Source organism: Mauremys reevesii, linkage group 16, assembly GCF_016161935.1.
Source record: "Mauremys reevesii isolate NIE-2019 linkage group 16, ASM1616193v1, whole genome shotgun sequence".
Classification (NCBI taxonomy): Eukaryota; Metazoa; Chordata; order Testudines; family Geoemydidae; genus Mauremys; species Mauremys reevesii.
This window is the reverse complement of record NC_052638.1, coordinates 30,237,561-30,260,306: the sequence shown is the minus strand read 5'-3', so window position 1 is coordinate 30,260,306 and position 22,746 is coordinate 30,237,561. Positions and strand designations below refer to the sequence as shown.

At 39.5% G+C, this 22,746-nt stretch overlaps 1 protein-coding gene across 14 annotated transcripts in view; it reads right to left on the bottom strand.

The window, feature by feature from the left end:
- The window catches only part of CDH8 (cadherin 8), a 290,464-nt gene that overhangs the window by 4,231 nt on the left and 263,487 nt on the right, over positions 1-22,746 (bottom strand). Inside the window, exons 17-18 of one of the 14 annotated variants that reach the window (XM_039503468.1) lie at positions 21,261-21,385; positions 19,230-19,367 (exon numbers count right to left, since the gene is read on the bottom strand). The exons of the other annotated variants lie outside the window; for them this stretch is intronic. Coding sequence (XP_039359402.1) covers positions 21,291-21,385 — 95 coding nt within the window. The 3' untranslated portion in view covers positions 19,230-19,367; positions 21,261-21,290. Of the gene's footprint in view, positions 1-19,229; positions 19,368-21,260; positions 21,386-22,746 lie in introns of those variants that run through there. 14 annotated transcript variants of the gene reach the window in all.

Here is a 22,746-nt window from a genome sequence, read left to right as displayed (position 1 = left end):
GTAAAGCTACCCTTTACCAATGCCTGATTTCTGCCATTGGTAGGGTTTCTACCTTGTGCACTGGAACTGAGCACAGTTGCTAATGCTAGGAGAGTGACAAGGGAAGAGCAGGGATTTGCCACAATTACAACTGGAAGAACTGCCTTCACTTTGGCAACTTTTTTTTCCGGTGGTGTTTTAAACACAATTTTAGTAGGTTGTTGGTTAGGAAATTCTAGGGAGTCACCATCAAGAAATCAGTTTGGCCACCAGCTGCCTATTTGTTGGCTTTGTGTTTTAAAGATATATATGTGGTAATGAAGTTGTGCTAATATCAAAGATCACTCAGCTAGATGGTATACATGGGTATTTGCTTTACCCATGTGGTTAGGGTGAATATTTGATTTATAAATAACACATACTGCTCTCTCACACATAGTTAAACCTCTTGTATTCTCACAGCTTTCAAGCATAGTGGACACAATTAAAACAATCAAGATTTAACTCCTGCAGTAGTTAAGTTTACTTTACTATTTGTGTTATTTTAAATATAGGCAATACTGTAAATACTATGGTGTAGCAAATGTCGATTTTGTTTAATGGTACCTAATGTGTGTAGCTGTACATCAAATAACTGACTCAGATTCTCACAGGTAATTATTGAATTTAGTGCCTCACTTAACATAAGAGATTTTCTATTGCCTTTAGGTAACCATAGAATCCAAACATTTACCAGCCCACTCCTTTCTAATATAAATGATTTTGTACATGGCAGAATGTTCATGTTTTAACCACTGTAAGTAAGCACTTAAAAAATACAAGACACTTTGATTTATTCACATACTTAATGATTCAGCTTAGCTTTTAACTGCTAGATTCAGAGGAACAAATACTAAAACTCAATGTTTTGAGTCATGCCCTAATAGAGGGCATGTTGATTCATGTTAACTTGTTTTGTGTGTTCCTTCACCAAATAATAATAAAATTAATAATAAAATAATTACCCCAGACCCCTACACACAAGTACTGTGACGTTTATATGTCTTTCTGAAAACCCTAACATCACAGATGGAAAACGGAAAGATAAAGCTATACATAACGTTTGGGGCTGAAGGGTTAGATTGCAGCTCTTTTCAGTAACCTCTTTCCTCCTGTATTTCCAGAGTCAATGTGCTTGAAATGCTATGAAAAAAGCAGTCTCCTCATATTTTGTGTTATGAAATGGTTTTGACTTAATCGCTAAATGACATTTCATGGAAAGCAGGAAATTGAAGAGGGAGGTTTGTGTGGCTGGAAGGGAGAGAAAATTGAAAGATAGTCAAAGTTCATACAACAGACATAGCACAAAGGCCCCTCTCCTGAGATATGGCTGAAAAACACTCAGTAGCTCAGGAGGTGGTTGGGGGGGGTGTGGGCGGGGGGGGCACAAAGGAACCTCTGAGATACCTTTGTGCTCCCTTGATCCTGGTGCCATTCAGATTTCTGGTGCACACTGAAACTCCCCTAGGGCTGTTCTATTTATACCAACTTTTCATGGCCCCAGGGGCCATTCCAACAGCAATAGATCACTGGGGCAGTGACCACTAGCATTAGACCAACATAAAAGGCATGCTCGGTGCCCCCAAAGAGCTCGCAGTCTGTAAAATACAAAATAAACAGGAAGAGAGAGATGGAAGGTAGGGGAATGGGTGCGGGGGAAGCTATTCAGGTGGTCGGTCACATTCTGATAAAGTTTTAACAACATAGTGCGTTGTTCGTGTGTGTGTGTGTGTGTGTGTGTGTGTGTGTGTGTGTGTGTGTGTGTGTGTGTGTGTGTGTGTGTTCCCATGCATGCACACACATTCATTTAGGTGAGGGTTGATATAGAATACAGACAATTTCATACTACCCAACAAGAATACCCTAGGAGATACTTACCAGTAGATGTGATATTATTGATATAACGGTAGTAACTTCTATAATTGATTGAGCCTGTAGCAGAGTATAGAAAATGGACAGGTTCTTGTAGCTGACTAATTAGTTTTAGGGTGACCAGATGTCCTGATTTTATAGGGACAATCCCGATATTTGGGGTTTTGTCTTATATATAGGCTCCTGTTCTCCCCCACTCCCGGTCCCGATTTTTCACACTTATTGTCTGGTCATCCTAATTAGTTCCATAAACAGAAGAAGAAAAGTGGGAGTTGGCTGGTGCATAAAGAAGGGAAATGAAGATTAGGACTCCTAGGAACCTAATTCTCTATTCGCATACACCAGTTTCATGATGGTGTAGCCACAAGGATTGGGTGAGAAATGGTTTTGCCATCCCATGAGAATTTAAGAGTTCAATAAATGCTCCCATCCCAAATTGGGACAAAAAATCAAATTCTAAAAACAAAATTATGGTCCAGAACTGTCTCCCGCCTCCACAACCAGTTCAGGTCATTCAACACATTTTGTTTCAATAATTTCACAACTTTTTTTTTTCTTTTTAGATTTTCACCTTGTTTTCCTCTTTTTTTGTTTTTTTTTTCCCATATAAATTAAGTTACATTTCTAACTGAAGTAATTTTGAACCAAAACAAAAACAACCCCCCTTTTGGTTTAGAAATTGTCAAAATGGTACATTTAAACAATTTAAAAAACTTTAGTCACCATTTTTTCACATCAGGAAACTTATCTGAAGCAACCTCATCCTGTGAACAGTTTCAGTTTCAATGAATCAATATTTTTGGCAAAAAAAGTTTAATAAAAAATTTCCCAACCAGCTCTAATAATCACATGGGGTATGTCTACACTACAGCTGGTAAGGAGTTTCCCAGCCTGGGTAGACAAGCTCCCATTAGATTGAGTCAAGTGAGCACACTAAAAATAGCAGCTTGGGCTCCCAAGCCCAGCTGACCCTCTGGATCTGAGCTCAGGTGGTAAGCCTCTGCCAGGGCTTCAAAATCCACACTGCTATTTTTAGCATGTGAGCTTGAGCCAAGCTAATGACACAGGATCCCAGCCGTGGTCACACCAGCGCCGAATACAGAGGTAAAATAACCTCTCTGCTCCTACTCAAGATTCCCATTTATGCATCCCAGCATCACATTAGCCCTTTTGACCACAGTGTAGCACTGGGAGCTCGTGTTCAGCTTATTATTTGGCTCTGATTTTATCAGTGGGGATGCAGCCGCTCTGGTCCCAGCCTCTTTGGTGGCAGGCATGCTCCCAGCTGCAGTGTAGATACACCCCTAGTGTAGCAGAGGAGAGAACCAGGCCTGGTTCTACCAGATTCAATTTCAAACATCCCTCCTCCCAAAATTCAGAAGTGCTTGGTTTCATAGTTCTAATTTAACTGATTATATCTAAAGCGGACCTAATTATTTAGATCTGAGTTTGAGTTTGTATCTTAGACATATTTAGAATGGATATTCAAACAAACCCACCATAAATCAAAATAGTGATATTATAAAGCAACATTTTTGAAGTTGAAGCTGATTAGAGCTGAATACCTCTCTAGTACAGAAAGGATTCTCCTTCACTTTTCAGCTGTGGGAATCAGATTTTCCTTACGTCTTTTCAAGTTAGCAACAGTCACATCCCAACTGATGGCACCATGGAGCTAAATAGATAGTCTAGTCCTTTCTCATGTCCTTTTTGGAATTATAGGAAGCATGCCTGTTTATTAAAGCTCAGTTTCAGGTGTGAGTTCTCAAGGATTTAGACAACCCAAACAGCATCAAACTCCTTAATTATACCCCTTATTCTGCGTGCCACTCTGATGTAATGGAGAAGTTATGTGTATGGAATCAATGATTAGTACATCTTCAGAATGAACAACTGCACTTCTTTACACTGGTTAAAAATGTCAGAGGTGACATTGAAATGCACATATAGCAACAAAATCTCCCTCCTATCTCAGACACCCTCCCCAGCTGAACTGCATGGTATCAGACATCCAAATGGAAAGAAAAAAGGTGCATTACTAAAATTATGCTGCAGTTCAATTTATTTAAGGGGTATTTTTAAAATGAACCTAATTTCTTTTGTGAGTATAATCTTGGAATATTTTAGCAGGGCATGTTCAGGAAGTTGTGTTTTCCCCCTCCTGATCCCAGTCACTATTTTGGAGAGATTTAACAAACAAACAAACAAAAAAAGTCTGTATTTTTTTTTGGTAATGACCATTTAAAGAGACTTTAGCATGAATTAGATCCATAAACCTTTTCTTTTGAGCTTCCAAAGGAGGAGTCAGACACAACTAAACTCCAGTCCTCCACGGAGAACCACGCCCCTGCCTTGAAGTCCATGGGACTGCACATAGTTCTCAAGGAGCAGGACCATATATGGTTGTATTGTCCACATTGTTCCTATGCTCTTTTCTTTCTCCACACCTGATTCTTTAATTAAAAAAAAAAGCAGCTGAACTTCTGGGGCTCAGTCTCTACCCTCTCACTATCTTGTATCTAAGACATAGTCCTGCATGGGATAGCATCATGCATGGGGTCATTTTCCCATTGGGAGCTCCAGGTGTTCTTGTGCCTGAAACACATACAATGATTTCCAGTTCCAGAGACCCTCCCTCGAAGAAGCTACTTGCCTGAGTGACTAGCCAGCTCTGCTAAACCTGGCCCGGCCTGTACCCTTTGGAGAGGCTAGCGCTACTGTGAGTTGAATCTTTTCACAGTCTTTATGCTGCTGGAGCAAAAAGCCCTATTGGGAAGGCTCCTTGCATTCCATTCCTGGCCTCCTCCTCCTCCTGTCCCCGGTACACATAGAAAGGGTCAGACACCTGCTTTGACATGAAACAAGCAATAAATATTTTTTGTTTGCAGCTCCTCCTTCTTTCTGACGCAGTCACTCTATTCCTGTTCACCCCGGGGTAACGTGTTGAGGGTGTAGAACAGGCAGACACGGACGAGTCATGAACAAAAGGGGAAGGCTGTGCAAAGAGAAATTCTCTTTACTGGGCCCTGCTGCCCTTCCCCTATTACCCATTCACGCACAAGGGTGCACCTAAACCATTCAGCTACTACGTGGCTTCACTGAAACCTCCATGAGAAAGAACACTGACAGCTGTCATTGCACGAAGAGGGGATTCTTGTATGTTTAAAGATGTTTACAAACAATGGATGACAACAGATCTTTCTGTTACAGCGCAAGGAAGAGGGGACAGAATAATGTCTGTTAGGAGGGCCAGAGAGGGGGGAGAGAGGAAGAACTGGAGAGCAATGTAAGAGGGAGGAACTGGATGCCCTGGGGATAAAGTGGAAAGGCAAAGTGTGAGGGGGGGAAAGAATTAGGAAAAAACACATGGGAAAAGGACTGGAGAAAATGGGATGGAGGAGAAGTGGGATGGAGACAATCAAGGACCCATTTCTTCCACTCTTGCTCATGCTGGGCGGTACGTTACTTTGCAAATAGTCCTATTGATTTCAGGAGGACGACTTCTCACAGAGTAAAGTAAGACACAGTGCGCGTAATCTGGCCCAAAAGAAGGGGAAAAGAGAGGACTAAACTTGCTCTTTGGGCAGTGACTGTCATTTACCTACATATTTATCCAGCTAGCACCAGGTGAGCTCAACCTGGCTGGCCTGTAGGTCCCAACGTGATACAAGAAGAGACAGTAGATAACAAGAGGAGAGAAAGAGCTTTGTCCGCTAGAAGAAGACTACTGTTGAGCTAAATGATAATGAACCTGAAATATGGTGAAGTAGATATCGAGTAGATGCAAGAGTGGGGCTCAATCAGATGTTCCCACAGTGGCAACCTGAACCTGCCCTCAGGAAAAAAGTAGAGGGTGACATTGAGAAAACTGTTTTGACAATGGATAGAAACTGCTCACTGCTGCTGTGGGAATCGTGTTAGCAACAGCCTCTAATTTGCCCCCTCAAAGTAAAAAAAAAAAAAGAAAATGTCACCTAGTGCTGCTGGAAATATGGCCCGTACATGAAGAGCAACAGCCCCCAGCTTGCCTTTTATTTAGTTCCTAAAACTTGAAACTTGCAAATAAATCACATCGGCTGATTAGTAATAAATTCAATTTATCTGATTTGCTTTCCCTTCCCTGTGGACACTTTCTTTATAGTACTTGTAGCTGGAAAAGCAGCAGGCAGCTCCTCCAGGAACAGACACCAATGCTGCTGCATGAATTAACTTGGCAGCAGATGCTCAGCAGGGTAGAGGATGATCACTCTCCACTCATCTCTCTAATTAACCTGCTGATCCTTCATTATAGCGCTGTCCGTGTTATTTATTCATGCTACTTTTATTATAACAAAGAAAATTATTGGGGGGGGGGAAGGAACAAAAAACGAAAACCCCACCATGTATTAATAAAGCTCTGACTGAAGCTGACAGAAGCAGAGACATTCAAAACTCAGGCACATAGATGCACAGAGGATTCAGACACACTGTTCAGAGAGTCCACTAACATCCATAGTAGTCACAGTGATAAAAATGTAACATCCTTGCTATGAACTATAGGACGTTGATGGAGTTCATTGGAATACCCGAGTTTAGTTACATATCAGTTGTTCACTGGGGAGGGAACAGGAGATGCATTTTATCCTGAGGCCTGGAGAATGGTTTGAGACAAGTATGGTAGCTCAGTCAGCATAGTGGTCAAGAAATCTTTCTTGATTCAAGCCAAATTCTGCTGTTATTTACAGTGATGTAAAGCCAGCGTAACTTCATGAACTCCAATAATTACGTTTTTTGTAACTCGGAACAGAATTTGGCTTTGGGTGTTTATTTTAACCAAATACAAAATCAATAATTTAAGTCTGAGTTTCAGTTTCTTGACGTCTCAGTACAATGTACTTCAGTGGAGGCACAAAAATGGGAGCACTGGGATGAAATATTAAGCATATGCTGATTGTGTTGTAAGACAGTTTAGTGAAAGCATCATTTTCATAGATAGTTTGGCAATGGCAAATAAATCTGACATCCTATTGAATCGCATTGTTTTGTTTTATTTGTACAGGCTGACACCTTATGTTTTTCTTGGAGTTTTTAAGATGTTTTCCCCCTTTCATTCTCCTTGTGCTCAAAACTGGCTGAATCATTCTTGCTCAGACTTCCACACACACACAAAAATATCCACAGCTTTGGACGGATACCAATCCTAGAATATCTCAGCCAAAATGATGAAAGTTTCAAAAATTACAAGGGACTAAAAAACAGGAGGCTAGATTGGATATTGTGCAACTTTATTTAGTTGCTGCTGCTGCTCCTATCACGTAACAAGGACCAACCACAATTCATCCAAAACTTGAACATGATCTTTCTAACGATTCAAAAGCAGTTCACTGAAAATATTTTAAAATGAGCTTTGTGGCTGTCTCTGTTCTTACAAGTTTTGTTGCCAAATTCCCATAAAATAGATGGCTATGGAAATATTTCCAGCAGAACTGAAACCAAGAAGTGACAATGGAGCCAGTACTTGTGAGATGGCCAGTATGATTTCTAGACCCAAATGGCTTGTAAAGCACCACTTAGGACTTGTTCCTGCACAGGGCTGAGTGCTTCCTGAAGGCTTCCAAGTACCCTCAGCTCTCACTGAGCTGTTCCGAGATAGCTGGATGAAAGGTTACAAGGGCAAGTGAAAAGTGTTATGATCACAATGTCCCAAAGTTTCAAAGTAAAAAGCCATGTTCATGATAAAGTATGTTGATTTTATTAAGCAAAATGATAACCCTGAAACATATGTACATAAAAGTGTGGGTATACATGCAGTAGACATGAGTGGCTTTATGACACTGGTATCAACCTTGATTAACCTGCATGTGAAAATAAAAAGCTGGACCTCAAAATGGAAAGACACATACAGAAAATGTGATTTACAATTTTTAAGCATTTAAAAAGAAAAGAAAAGAAAAGAAAAAGAAACACCAGCAGTCAGTTTACATTCAAGTGTAACTTTGTGCACACACCTCATTTTGCTTCTTTAATTCCTTGACACACTCTATTTACAGATCAGTAGATTTTCCTGCTGGGTAAGCTTCCACCTACCTAGCTCTTTTTCTCTCTCTCTCTTTCTCTCCCTTTTGTAGTGCTCTCAGAAAGATCAAATCATTAATGGTATTAAAGACTTTGTGGTAGAAATTATTATCTATGCTGGATATATTACTTACATGAAGAAAGAGTTTTTAATTGGAAATTTTACAGCTGGAAACCTCAGCAATGCAGAGCTGTGTATTTCTTCATGTTTATTGGAGCTAATACATATTGTACACGGTTTGAATAAACACTATTATCATAGGTGGCTTTTTATATGCACTTTGGAGAGCTAAAAAGCAGTTTCTCCATAATACAAAGAGCCCTGTCAGATAATATGGAGAGCAGTAAGGATATCCTTATTAAGATGTTCCGTGCATTTTAGAAGTGAAAATACAAGGACATTTAATTCATTTCTTATCTCATTCCATAAGTGATAGGAGTTCTCCTGGAGAGTTTTAAAGAATTTAATAATAAAGTCATCAGTAAGCAAGTTTGAGTGGGAATGGTCACAAAACAAGCACAGAATCAAAACTATGTTGCATTTAAAGAAATGAGAGTCATACATTTGGTAGACAAATATAAGTCTGTAGAGGAAAAAAAATACCAGACAAATGCTTGGAGAACATTTCAGCTCTTTACGTGACTACTAATCCATTTTAATCCATGTGAATATTAATCCATTATGCGTCCTTACTACTATTAAGTATGATAAGCAAATGTCTTCAGATCATCTAGCAATACTTTGTTCATGTATTAACTTGCGCATTGACAATTATGATCAAATTTTCAACCCCCAATACACGCACACTGAAAGAACTCTAACTTAGCCCTGGTCTACACTAAGCTCGGGGGTCGAACTAGGGTACGCAAATTCAACTACGTGAATAACGTAGCTGAATTCGAACTACCCTAGTTCGACTTACTTACCGTCCAGACGCCGCGGAAGCGAACTCCGCGGCTCCAAGGTCGACTCCGGCAACTCCTCCTGCCGCGGTGGAGTACTGGAGTTCGAACTAGCGCTTCCGGGGTTCGAACTATTGCGTCTAGATCAGACGCGATAGTTCGAACTCCGAGCAGTCGAACTCGCCGCGTCGACCGTCCCGGTAAGTGTAAACGTACCCTTAGATTGTTAGCTCTTTGGGGCAGAGTCCATCTTTTTTTCTCTGTTTGTACAGCACCTAGCACAACGGGGTCCCACTCCTTGATTAGGGCCCCCAGGCAATATAGTAATACAAATAATAACAAATGAACAATCAGTTCCTCATTGTTCTACACACTGTACATACACAGTAAGAGACTGTCTCTGCATTGGAGATCTGACAGCATTAGGTTGGGGTTTTAAGGGAACCTAATACACAAAATGGGTACAGAGTGGGAGGAAAGAAGGATTATTATCCCTATTTTACAGTATGGAAAATGAGGCAAAGAGATTAATGACTTTTCTAAGCTCACACAGTAAGGCTGCTGTAGACCCAGGGATTGAACCCAGAGCGCCTCAGTCCCACTCTAGTGCCTTAATCAGAGGACTATCTTGCTTTCTCATATGCCTCTATGTTAACACCTATTCAGTGACAATAAAAAAAATCAAATGGACCCCAAAACTGTAAAGTTCTTATCTGTAGAGGCAGGACCAAAATTAAGTACACACCAAACCAGTCATTCTCATAGTCCTGTACATTTAGGAACTCTCTGTGAGCTCAGCTATTCAGGAACACATTTCCTGTTTCTGGTTCTAGCACACCCAGAGAAAAAGAAAATTCACAGATCAATCTCTCTGGAATATCTGGTCCATCACACATATATAACACCGTATACAGTAGGTAGGTTCATATGCAAGGTCTGCTTTGAAAAAGGATTTTTTATTCAAAACAAAACAAAGTTTTGCTGATCATGAGAACAATATTGCTTCAGTAAGGCCCTTTGCATAACCTTTTACAATAAAGATAAAAATGTCCCATTGAACCAGAAGGCTTATTAAAATAATCTGAAACTAAATTATGTAGTTTTTATGGTACTTTTGGGTGATTTATGATAACTAAGCTTACAGGCTCTGAAGCATTCATGGATATTTCAAAATGACCTGCTTTTCATGAAAACCAACATTTGTGATGTATCTTCTGAAAAAAACCAGATTGATAGCTGCTATCAAATTTGATAGCAGATACCAGATATGAAGAAAACAATTTGCACTGTAAAATTTTAGCTGGCTGATCAAATTATGTCATTTACATCCTATTATATCACGTCATGCTGACACATGGCAGCGGAGTATAATTTAAGTCACATAATAGATGGTTGCCATACGCAAAGTAACTTCCTAATTGTGATCTCTATTAGTCTGGGGAAATAGCCTTCCAAGAGAAGTATGGAAGACCTACATTTCTTGAATCATTTAAAATACTGAATAAAATACCAGAGAACATAGCAGAGAGAACAATAGTGCACAGATGGGGAGATGGACTAGATAATTTAAAAAATCTTTTACATCCCTAAATTTATGGTTCTTTGCCAACGGCTTAAATCATAATACTTGTTTATAACATAAATTTACCACTGGATCAACTGCTGGATAATCAGTGTAATGTGTTTACAATGTAACTATACCTATGCTGAGATTAAAGTGCACCATGGAGAATTTCAAAATAATGAACAAACTATTTTCAGGTTTATTGTCATCATTCTTATAGGTTAAAATTTTATCTGAAATGAAAAATAATATTTATTCTGCTCTAGTGCAGCGTTGACATAAAAAGGGATTATTGCAGTAATAAAAAATAGAGGCAAACAATGCCAAGGTGAAGGAATGGACATTTTTTCCTCCCTTTTGAAAAATGTGAACTTTAAATAATTGTCTGAATAATTTCTAGTTCTATGCCTTTGGAAAAGTCAGAACTTTAAATAATTGTCTCTTAAGTATTCTAAAACTTTCCTGTGACCTTTAGTCCAGCAGAGCTGTAATCAAACATACCTGTATGGTCATTTCCAGTCTAGTGGGAACTATTATATTTTACACTTGGATCTGCTAACCCTTTAAAAGCTGGATAGAAATTTCTTTGTCCAGGAGGTGATCATACAGAAACTTTGAACTGACAGTATGAGACTGTATTTGTTTTATCTTTATCAGGAAGGTAAAGAAACAAGTCAATAATTCAGATGCAGAATCTCTACTTTTTTTTTTTTACACTTACATGCAACTATGAATGTGGGAAAGTGGAGGGGCACAGAGGACAGCAGCTTTGGTTTCCAGATCTATCTCATGTACTTACATGGTCCCCATCACCACACAGTCTTTAACTGATTTATCCTCCCAGCACCCCATGTGAGGGAAGGAAATGCTACCATCCCCATTACAGACGGGGAATTGAGGCAGTGACTTGCCCAGAGTCACACAGGAAGTTTGGGGTAGAGCAGGAACTGAACACAGTCCAAGTTAGTGCTCTAGCCACTGGAACATCCTTCTTCTCTCAACTCCTATTGACTTAATTGGGGCCAGGTTTTCACCTGAGTTTCTTAATTTTGTTCTGTGCTGCCTACAGTCAGAGAGTTTCAAGGTACTACTTTCCCTACCATCCTGATGTATATTTGTACCCTTGTTTCTGTTATTTCTCTATTCTATAGTTGACTGGTTAAAAAAAATCACTGCTAAAGATAAGAGTTTCTATTGTGTCTTCAGCACACTTGTGTCTTTAGCTGAAATGGCAGAATATTCACCTTGGATGCTTGCAAATTTAGGGGCAATTTCTGCTCTAAGTTACACTGTTGGAAATCCGGAGTGACTCTATTAATTTCAAAGACCCTTGGATTTTGGTCTTCCCTGTAATTTCTGTGTGTGTTCTCAGTATTAATTGCCACATATGTCTTTTTCTTAAAGAAAGGATGTAGCAGACTTCAAATGAATCCAGAGGACTCCAACCTGGAAGTGGAACATTCCTGGCCACATAATATTTTGTGTGTATGAATTACCACAATTTTCACTGAATTGCATCCTGTACAAGTTCATTACAGTCAATAGCCTGATTCTGATCTAACTCACACTGATTTATTCCCACTGACTCCAGTGGAGCTTCTTCTGATTTATATCCTTGTAAAATGGAATTGGAGTCAGACCAATGGAATTGCAAGAGTCATTAAGTTAGCAAAAATTTGGCTCCTCAGTTTTGCCCAATGTACTCAGCTAGCCAGACACCTTGTTTACTTGTAATCATAATGTTCTGACATGATGTACATTTCATTCGGCTCACATCACTACATATCATGTGTGTTGAATGTTGCATCTGTAAACTATGAGAATTAATGCAAGACGCCAAGCTCTAGTATGGAAAAGAGATGAAATGGTTGTCAAATGTGCTTAGCATTAAACATACATTATTAACATGGTAATTTGCATAGACTAATGGATCATTTTCAGCATCTACAGATTATATTTAATTCTATTATGTTGTTCATTTAATCAAAAGTTTCAAAAAGTAAGAACGTACTCCATTGGTCATTATTTTAAACTGCTTTGGTAAAACTAGTGGCTATATTCTGACTTGGAACCATGAACTTCCAATTAATTAGTATTTATATTTTGCCAAATTTGGACCAGGTGCTGTGGGGGCAAATGAAAAGCTAACAACCCCATCCAGCGGGCCTTGCAACCTGAATTTTATTTAAAATACGATGAAATGTCATAGTATTGATGACTTTGCTACAGGCATTGACATGTGAGATTTAGACATTGAAAAGAATGGAAGAAATGTATCTAAACCTCCTAAATCATTTTGAAAGTTGCAGTTGAGAGAATCTTTCAATGCTCAGCCTCAAATGACATGGGGTTTAATGTGTGTGTGTGTGTGTGTGTGTGTGTGTGTGTGTGTGTGTGTGTGTATCATGCAGGTTCAATGAAATTCATGAACCTTTCATCAAACAAAGGATGAGTTTCAAGAATCCCTTCCCTAGCCCCATCTCCTTCCCTCACCCAAGCTATTTTCACACAGGTTCTCGGAAGGGTTTCTGAGCTTAAATATAAACCATGAGAAAATATGAAATTACTCTGGCTTTCTAAAAATCAAACTGAACTAAAAAATTTGAACCCCATGCTATGAAAAAATAAAATAAAAGCAAAGGCAATTTAAAATATATCCATTTATAAAAGGTGCATATGGGAAGCTTAAGGATCAGGACTTTTTTATATTGGCATTAATCAAATATCAGCACAAATAACTTAGCATCTCACTGTCAATGCTGAAATAACTCTTAGGGTATGTCTACACTGCAAAGAAAAACCTGTGTCACAGGGCTTTGCAGGGCTCAGGCTGTGGGGCTAAAAATAGCAGGGTAGACACTGGGTTTCAGAGCCTGGGCTCCAGCCTGAGAGGGAATGTCTACACTGCTATTTTAAACTCTGCAGCCTGAGCCAATTGACCCAGGCTCGAGACTTGGCGCCGGCGTTTTTTCTTTGCAGTGTAGACATACCCTTGTTCACACAGATGCTGACTCTACACACATCTAGAATTTTAAATGATTTACCAACAGATCATACAGCACATCATTAGAGTTGACCTGGGATCAACCATATCAACCATATCAAATTTCTATTAGAACATTTAAAAGGGCAAATGTAGGCCATGGTATTTTAGTACTGTCGTACCATTAATTCTTATAATGTGCACTTTGAGATAGTGGCCACCTTACTATAAAAACTGCCTAGAATTTATCAGAGAAGTGCCTGTTGGTACTGTTGTAATAAAGATTCTGTCAGCACTTCCATTACAAAATTATTTTCAGGGGTTTATAACTCAGCTGTAACTTGCTATGAGAAATTTTTTAGCACGCATAGTCTTTGCCAAAGATCATTCCAAGCTAAAGGTGGCTTAAATTATCTGAGACATTTTGAGAAAAAAAAATGTCACTTGAAATTTCCTTGGAGCTGCTGCAACTCAAAAATTGTGGCTTTGGTTTCAACTGTGTCTGATCCTGCAGTCTTTCAACATGCAAAAGTCCACTTGATTTCCGTGAGAATAAGGTGTGCGTATGACTGCAAAAACATGCCCTTACATATATTTTTAAATGTAATCCATAACGTAAACTAGTGACATTCTGTGTTATATTTGCTTTTAAAATTTTAAAGTCTGAGATACTGAGGTGTATACATACTCCTTAATGTATGCGCAGTATGGACAAAGGTCATAACTGGAAGACACACACACAGTAAAAGTCATGAATCCCAACATATCTAGCTTTGAAAGATGAAGAATTGTCAGCATATGAAACTTTGCTTCTGAGCAGTATAGTTATTTCAGACCTGATGACTAAACCATGTAAATGCTATAGGCATGCAAACTAATTTACACCACTATCAGAACTGGCAGATAAAGTGCTGAACAGTCTTGCAAAAACTAAAATACTTGGCAGGTACAATTCATTTGTGTGTGAGAGGAAACAAAAAGGCTATTTAGTTAGTTAGTTATGAATCACTTTTGTACCAAGCCAAAAACACGTGAGACAGAAATCCAATATGGAATCTTTCCAACTACCTCTTTCCTAAGGGGTCTCACTCCATCAATTTTGCAGCTTCTGGGTAAATTGTCCCTTTTTCAGAATTGCACAGAATTATAGATTTGTGCACACAACTGACCAGTGAGATGCCTGAATTGCTTATGGAAATTAAGTACATTTTTGCAGTTGCTGTTCTGACCTCTAAATCTCTGGGGCACAGCTTGCACTAGTGTTACTGATAGCCATATATCTTGCTTGCCACACTGGATTTGCTCCCTCTATCATCTGTAATTTATGGAAGAAGAATCTGTAACAGTACAGACAGTAGCTGTGATAATACAAGGTGAGACGAGCATAGTAAAACTATTAAAGGAATAATCTCAAGTGATTCTATTGGCCCAGATTAGGGACATGAGAAGATTTTAACAATAATCCAACAAATAATTTCCATCACTGCAAGAAGGCTGAATTAGCTGAGCAGTGAATCAGAAGAGCAGAGGGAAATAAACTTGGAATAGCATGAGAAATTCTGAAGGAGAATGTTAGGTACTCTGAGAAAGATATCAGCTTCCTTACTGGATGAACCAGAAGATCAGAAGGCCAGATTAAAAAAATCCCAGAAGAAGATGAGTGTAAGAATTCTTTATACAAATTTTTTGAAGGAACTTCTTCTGATAGAAAGAAGGCCATAGAATTCTCAACAACAACAAACAAAAAAAAAGGAAAGGCATATTTGCTGGTAGCTTTCTGTGTGTCAGGAGACAATCATGAGAGAAGCACAAAATAAGAGCGTGGATTTTTCATGAAAAAAATCGACTGGAATCTTTACTGATTTAAACATTTGAGATGTTACTAGAGAAATGGGACTAGTACCACTTCTGGAATAGACTAAGCAGATGCAGAGTGGTATCTGAAGTGTGGTATCCATCCCCAAACTACACTCCTTTATTTTTTAATACTAGAGATCAGCACAAAGATTGCAGCCAGATGAACAAGGAATTGGAGAACCTGCTGGTATGCGTTATACCCACCAGCAAGAGCGACAGTATTTCTTGATACTAGTCCCTTCATGTAGTTCACTTGGTTGAGACCTGGAAGCATTTACTTATTTATTTTTATGAGGATTTTCTAAAGAATCAATGGGTAGTTAGGGATTTCCTTTGTCGCTCTTATGAAAAATCACAACTTTTATTGATTCATAGGCAGTTATGGTCCCCATCACCATCTGAGCACTAAGCACACATTAAAAAAATGTACCCATACAGCCCTTCTGGGCAATGAGTATTCTATATATGGGGAAATGACAATCACACCATGATTAAGTGACTTATCCAAAGCCAGATAGGAAGCTTGTAGCATTTCTAGGGAAAAACATTCTAAATCCCAGTCCAGTTCCATAATTGCAAGGCCATCCTTTGGAGTGAGACTTGCTCACAAGTAATAAGGTTTAAAGTTATACTAGAATGACTTCCATGTCAGTTATAAATGGATAATAGTTAGAAAATGGCTACATCAAAGATTATTATTGTTTATTATTTGTATTGTTGTAGCACCTAGAATCCTTAGAGTGAAACTTAGGTATGGCAGTTCACAACAAAACATTTTTATTTCAGTTCTTATGAGTTCCCACCTCCTATATTTTGCTTTGAGTTTGGGGTTAGGTTGAACCAAAGTCTCCAAGAGAAACTCAGACAAAATCATCAAATTCTACCTGGTTTTAGGTGAAAACCATATAAAACCACCAAGTCATTAGTTATATCCTAAGGAAAAAAATAACCAGCTTCCATATGCAAGACAGGCAAAAATCTGCCTAAATGTGCAAATATCAGAAAAGACTGCTCAAGTGGCCACCTGATTTTTCTCTTGAACAACCTGATAATTCTATAAGCACTGTGACAAAATGGCTGATGTTGATATGGTGGGTCCCACGCTTTTTCCCCTGCTCTTGGGCACCAAGGGCCCTGCTAGTGGCCTGAGAAGGTGGTAGAGGAGGGAAGCAGGGGAGGGGTCTGGGTTTGCTTCTCACTCTGAGACCCAGCCCCTCTCAACCCCTGTGGGTTTCTTGCCCTCTTCCCCCTTAGGTAGGGTTACCTTCGGTCCTTAATGCTAGGAAAGGGAGTCTCCCTTCCTTCCATTCTCTGGTCTTTCAGGTCTCAGCAACACACCTCCACTGACTGCTGAAGCAGGGTGGGGTTTATTAGGTTCCTGATAGGGCCTTAATTGACTACAGGTGCTCCAATTAACCTGTAGCAACCCTACCTAGTCTACAGGGAACCACGCCTTAATTAGCCTAGAGCTTATACATCTCCCCTCTACCACTCTCCCACTACTCCCTTGCCTTGCTGTATCACAGCACTCAATGGCCTACCATCTTGCCGATTTTACTGAGATGGTCATAAGCACCACATGGTAGTATTCTCATTGAAACTCCTCCTGAGTTCAGTCTTGTATCCCTGGTCCCCATCAACTCAATTCAAAATACGACAGCCAGATCTTCCTCCTGGCTTATCTCTCTGACCATCCTCCTCCTCAATTGGCTCCCGTTTCCACAGCACCAAATACAACCCTTTTGTCTTTTCCTCCAATTCCTTTCATAACTTAGCCCCACCCTACCTATCTGACCTGTTATCTTAAGGCTGACTCCCATCTTCACTCTACCAATAATGTCAGCCACAGTCTCCCAATGTATTGCTTCTCCAACAAGCATTTTTGTGCTTTCTCCTGTGCTGCACCTTATGAGTGGAAATAGCCCCCAGTCTAAATCTATACAATCAGCACCTTGTCCCCCGCCAAATCCCTCCTCAAAATTAATCTTTTCTGTAATTCATACCAAAAACTGGCATCTGAATACAGCTAAACTGGCTGGTACAGCTCATCTCCTATTATGTTATTCTGGCTTCCCCAACCCCAAGCCTGGCCTGCGAATTTGTCTCGTCCACCTATCATGCCTTGTCTTCTAGACTATAAATTATTTGAAGTAGGGATTGTCATTTATCTCACAATACAGTGACCAGACCTGGTTGCCCTTTAGGTGCTACCATGATAGTAAATAATAATAATTACTCATGAAAAGTTTGACTAGCATAAATGTGGTTGCATGAGAGAATACTAACCCTGATAAGTTGAATTTTAACAATTAGGTACAGGTTGGAGACTCATACTGCATTGCATTTTATGCATACACATGCCGCTGTGTCTGTTATGGCCCGAGGAATCCATTATGTCTGTGAATGAAATTTGCTAGCTTATGACTAGTGAGGAGGGATTCAGGGTTTTAGGGATATATTTGATACCCTCCTCCCAGTCAGCCAGTCTCTGCAGCACAGAAAGGGTTCACATTAAGATTGATGTAATGGTCATCTGGCTGGGAGGAATTGCTGTATTTCAAATGAATAAGAAGAGGAGCTCCGTGTAAGCTCAAAAGCTTGTCTCTCTTGCCAACAGAAGTTGGTCTGATAAAAGATATTATCTCACCCACCTTGTCTCTCTGTACTTCAAATGATAATGCATTACTTCCTGAACACCACTTGTATACTTAGCACTTTATGGGAGGTTACAATCTATGCAAACCCACCGCATAGTCTTGTATGTGATCTGGCAGTTCCCACTTAGTCTGCTATGCTTTCTTTATATGTATATATATAAAATTGTAAAAGACTATATAGACCTACTCCATTGAAGTCAATGGAAGTCTTACCATTGACTTCAATGGGATTTGGATCAGACCTTATATTAGTGAGAAAAAGACCTGAGTTCACTGCCTCCCAAGTTAGAAAGGAGTCAGATGTATTAATGTATTCTGTATGTTATATTTAGGGTCTCTTGTATAGTGAGTCCCTTAGTGTTCCACATTGAGTGTATCGACAGAAAGAGAACTTTTATGACGAGAAATATTTTTGTCAGCTAATTAACCATTATAAATCCTTGCTTTACACTGTATGTTGTCCGCAAACCGGATTCTCTCCCTAGAAGAGGTGTATTTATCTGTTAAACTGTACTACAACTTCAAGCAGTGGGAATATCAGCTAATTCTCATCTACTGAGACCCAGTGGTTAGAAGAGAAAAAAAATACAACTGAGGGGTGGCAGAATTAATTGATATTCTTCCTGACAGCCACTGGAGGATGATTAAAACAGAGCAGGTATGCAGAAACCTTACAAAATAAAATGCAAAACCAGTGACTAAAAATGGACTCATGCCATAATTGCCAATTAGCTGCTCAGAACTACAAAACCAAACACATGCACACATACCCCCGGCCAATAATGAGGTTGGGGAGAGGGTAGGGAGCATTTGTTAAAATATCGTGTTTGTCCTGACCTGTGACCAGATTAGGGACAAAAACAATGGCAATTTCCCCTCCTACCAACACCTCCACTTCTGAGACATTATTCCTCCTATACAGTGAATAAATGCCACTTAACAAAATATCCAATATGGATAGAAAGCATATTGTCCATGAGTACCTCTACTGAGGGACCTGCTTTTTGAGTGCAGAAAACTTGGAGGGATTAATTCCAAATAAGAAACCAGAAGTGTCTTATATTCTGACAGATGCATCTAAGCTACATGTTTGCAGAAGACTCTCTCCTGAAAATCTGGAAAAAATATGTCCAAGTGTTTTGATGTACATTTGGTAAAAGAAGCCAAGGCAAACATAGCCACTCTGCTTATACACATGATTCCAGGCAGGAAGCAACAACCTGTGAAAGTTGTGGGGGAATAGTTTCTTTCTTTTGCTCCCACATACGTTGAGTTCTGAATGAGATGTGGTGATCCAGTACATGGTGAACATTGTAAAGCTACAGTTGGAGAGATCCAGTGATGATCTTCTTGGAAGAACATTCCCCCTTTATAAACATCTTATACTTCTGGTGCAAACTATCAGATGTTAGAGTAGAAATACTCCACCATGCACGACAACCGAATGAGACTGGCAAACCTGACAAATAATGGTGAGGAACAGATTGTGAAAAGTTTTCCTCTCAAATACACTGAATCTAAGCCCCAACCTATACAGTCAATTCCCACACTGTTTTTGAGGAGAATATGGCTCACTGTCTTTATTACTGAAAGACAATTTATTTTATAAGTCTTAGCATTTTGCATAAACAGTCAGCACACTAATCTGCATGCACAGCTGAACCAACATGTGACAGAACACTTAAGCAATTTGTAACAGGGAAGAAACAGAAGGACCAGAAGAGTTACTGCCACTAAAGTTTGCTTATTTATAGATAAGTTCATTGGTTTAGACATCAGAAAGATACTATCAGGATACACAATGATCTGAAACACAGACAAACCTAAAAGTGTCCAAGCAGATGTTGACAGATAAGAAAGAGAAATCATCTCTCGAAATTCCTATTAATGTTAAGGTTTATTTTTCTCTGGTTTTCTTTCAATCACTTTCTTTATTTTAATCATGGTTAATGATTATATTAAAGTGACAAAATGGGAGGAAATGTGTGTGTGGGGGGGCAGTAGAATATAGTTTAATAGTCTGTGTGTACTGAGGAAGTTTTGGTGAAGAGCTACAATATTGCTGCTATGTTTGACTACATGTTGGCCTCCCATAAAAGACAAGTGGAAACTGAAATAATACAGAAAATAAACATGATGAAGAAAACATTAAGTCCTCTCACCAAATTATCATGTATGTGCTGAGGCTTCATTAATTTATGTTTGTAAAGCACTTTGAGATCCTACAAGGTACTACATACAATCAAGACATTGCTGTACATCTGAAAAAAACTTCTAAAATTTCTAAGGGATCCAACTTTGGATTCCTTTATTGTCAAGATGTTCCTGGATGTGAAATTAGCACACTTGCCACCATCAAGGCCTGAGGTACATTGTTTAGCTGAAATTATGTCAGACTGAAGCTTTAATTTGTTCTTATCTCTATGTGTCTACCTGGTCTTTTATCCGCATTCCAGATTTTCTTTGCTAAAATGAATTTATTCTTTCATGGTGACTGCCTGGCCCATTTTTTTTCTTTTTTCTGTTTTGTTTTCTTAATCTTTTTTGTTTTCCTTTTCTGCTGTTTTAAAACTATGCCATTGTTACTTACTTTACTGTATTTTTATTGACAAGTTAATGAAATAATTATTGGAAAAAGAAAGAAAACGATATTAAACTATCGGAACTGGCAAACACTACGGCAGGAAAATTCACAACATTTTCCATTGTAGTGCATATGGTGCTCAACACTGACCTCAGATCTTTTTCACTTAGACTGCATCTGGTTCTTAATTAGTTTGATTTATAAAATGAAACATAATTGACTCCTTGTCAACATTATGTTGCTAGCAGCACAAATCATAAATTATAAATAAGTGAAATAAAAGCCTTTTATGATCATGTATGCATAATGGCATGCTGTACATATACAATATTATCCCTTCCTTTATTGCTCTCCTTTCATATTTGCTTATACTGGTTCATGTTCACATAAATGTTCTGAAATAAATTGTGTCATTGTGACTGATAATTCATGTGGGAAAAAAAGGCTTTCTCAGGAGGGATATGATGCTGTGAAAGTGAGCCCTCCATTTGGGTATTTGGATTCTCTGATGATTGGCTGGATACTTTTATCTGTGGGGGTGATGGAGAAGCCAACACAAGAAAGATAGGATGAAGACAGGACTGAAAAGGTTATAAGAGTATCTGGAACAAAAATGCTCCAGTAGAAGCACTTTGCTAGCTATAAAATTTCAAAAAGAGCAGGAAAAAAAATAATAAAAAACCAAACAAACCAGCAAATAAAAAACCCCAAACCACAGCACAGCTGAATAAGAGCCTACGGATGCCTAAAAGAGGACAATAAGCTTACCAGGTGGCCCCCTCCTTGCTGGCTGGAACATCAGGTTGGCCTGTCCGGTCCAATGAAGACTTGATTGATCACATCTGGCTTATGGCGGAGGAGAGAGGGGATCTGTCTGGCTGGAGCCCTGCATCCTGAATACAGGAGAGGAGTGAATATGGTTTCAGCTGGACAGAATAGACAGCATGGTCAAAATGTGGAGGAGGTTGATAGCTGTGTTAAAATTTGTGGACATGGTTCTGTTCTCTGGCATTGGATTTCAGCTAGAACAGAGGAAGTTCTTTGTCAAGCTGCCAAAAGGAGGCCATCTCTTCAGCCTATAGAGATGGCAAAAACTGCATCAATCATTGAAAGAAAGCGTAGATAGCAGCCAGGTAGAGTTAAAAGATATGTTTGAAGAAGAAATTGCACTCAGTCCTCACCTGTTCCCTGGCTCCAATTAGAGGTGAGCCTGGAAAGAGTAGCTGCCTACACATGAAAAGAAAGATGGGGCAGGTGGCAGAGCACCAGGTATTGGTGGAAGAAGCAGAACAAGATTAAATGTCCAACGTGGAGGAATTACATGCCCAATACACACTCTGCTACAGTGGTGGCCGTGGGAAAATGCAGGTTTCCCTCTGTATTGCTGTCGTCCTCACTACGGACAATAATAGAAACTCCTTCTCTATAAGACTGCCCATTTCAAATATCACTCAGGTGATAGCATGGGGGCATTACAGAAAATAGCCTGTAGGTGAGGTAGTAGAGGAAGATAGGAGAAGGGAAAAAGGAAGGTCTCAGACATGAAGGATACATGCCGAGCGAAAGAAACAAATGCTGGCTTTTCATTGTTACCGGGGTTCTAAGTAGATGGTGCACATGCAAAGTGGCATGTTCTAAAACAGTGTTTCTCAAACTGGGGTTTTCGCTACTTGTGTAGGGAAAGCCCCTGGTGGGCCAGGCTGGTTTGCTTACCTGCCCCGTCTGCAGGTCCGGCCGATCGCGGCTCCCACTGGCTGCAGTTTGCTGCTCCAGGCCAATGGGAGCTGCTGGAAGCGGTGCAGGCTGAGGGACTTACTGGCTGCCACTTCCAGCATCTCCCATTGGCCTGCAGCGGCGAACCGCGGCCAGTAAAAGCCGCGATCGGCCAGACCTGCGGATGGGGCAGGTAAACAAACTGGCCCGGCCCGACAGGGGCTTCCCCTATACAAGCAGTGACCCCAGTTTGAGAAACACTGTTCTAAAAAGTGAAATATGTTATTTACATTACAATATAAGACAACACCACGGAAACTGAAACACAAGTGTATTTGTACAGTGTCTAGCAATATGAGGTCTGGGCATTTCTGGAGTGTAACAGAGACTCCTTTGTAAAAAAAGAAAAAATAATAATTTATTTGAAACCCTAGTGGCCTGTCTCTTATTTAGAGTAACTGTCAAGAAAAGCATGAACACTATGAAAAAAAATCAAATCAGATGTTCCTGATCCCTCACTCATCATCAATACAAAGAAACA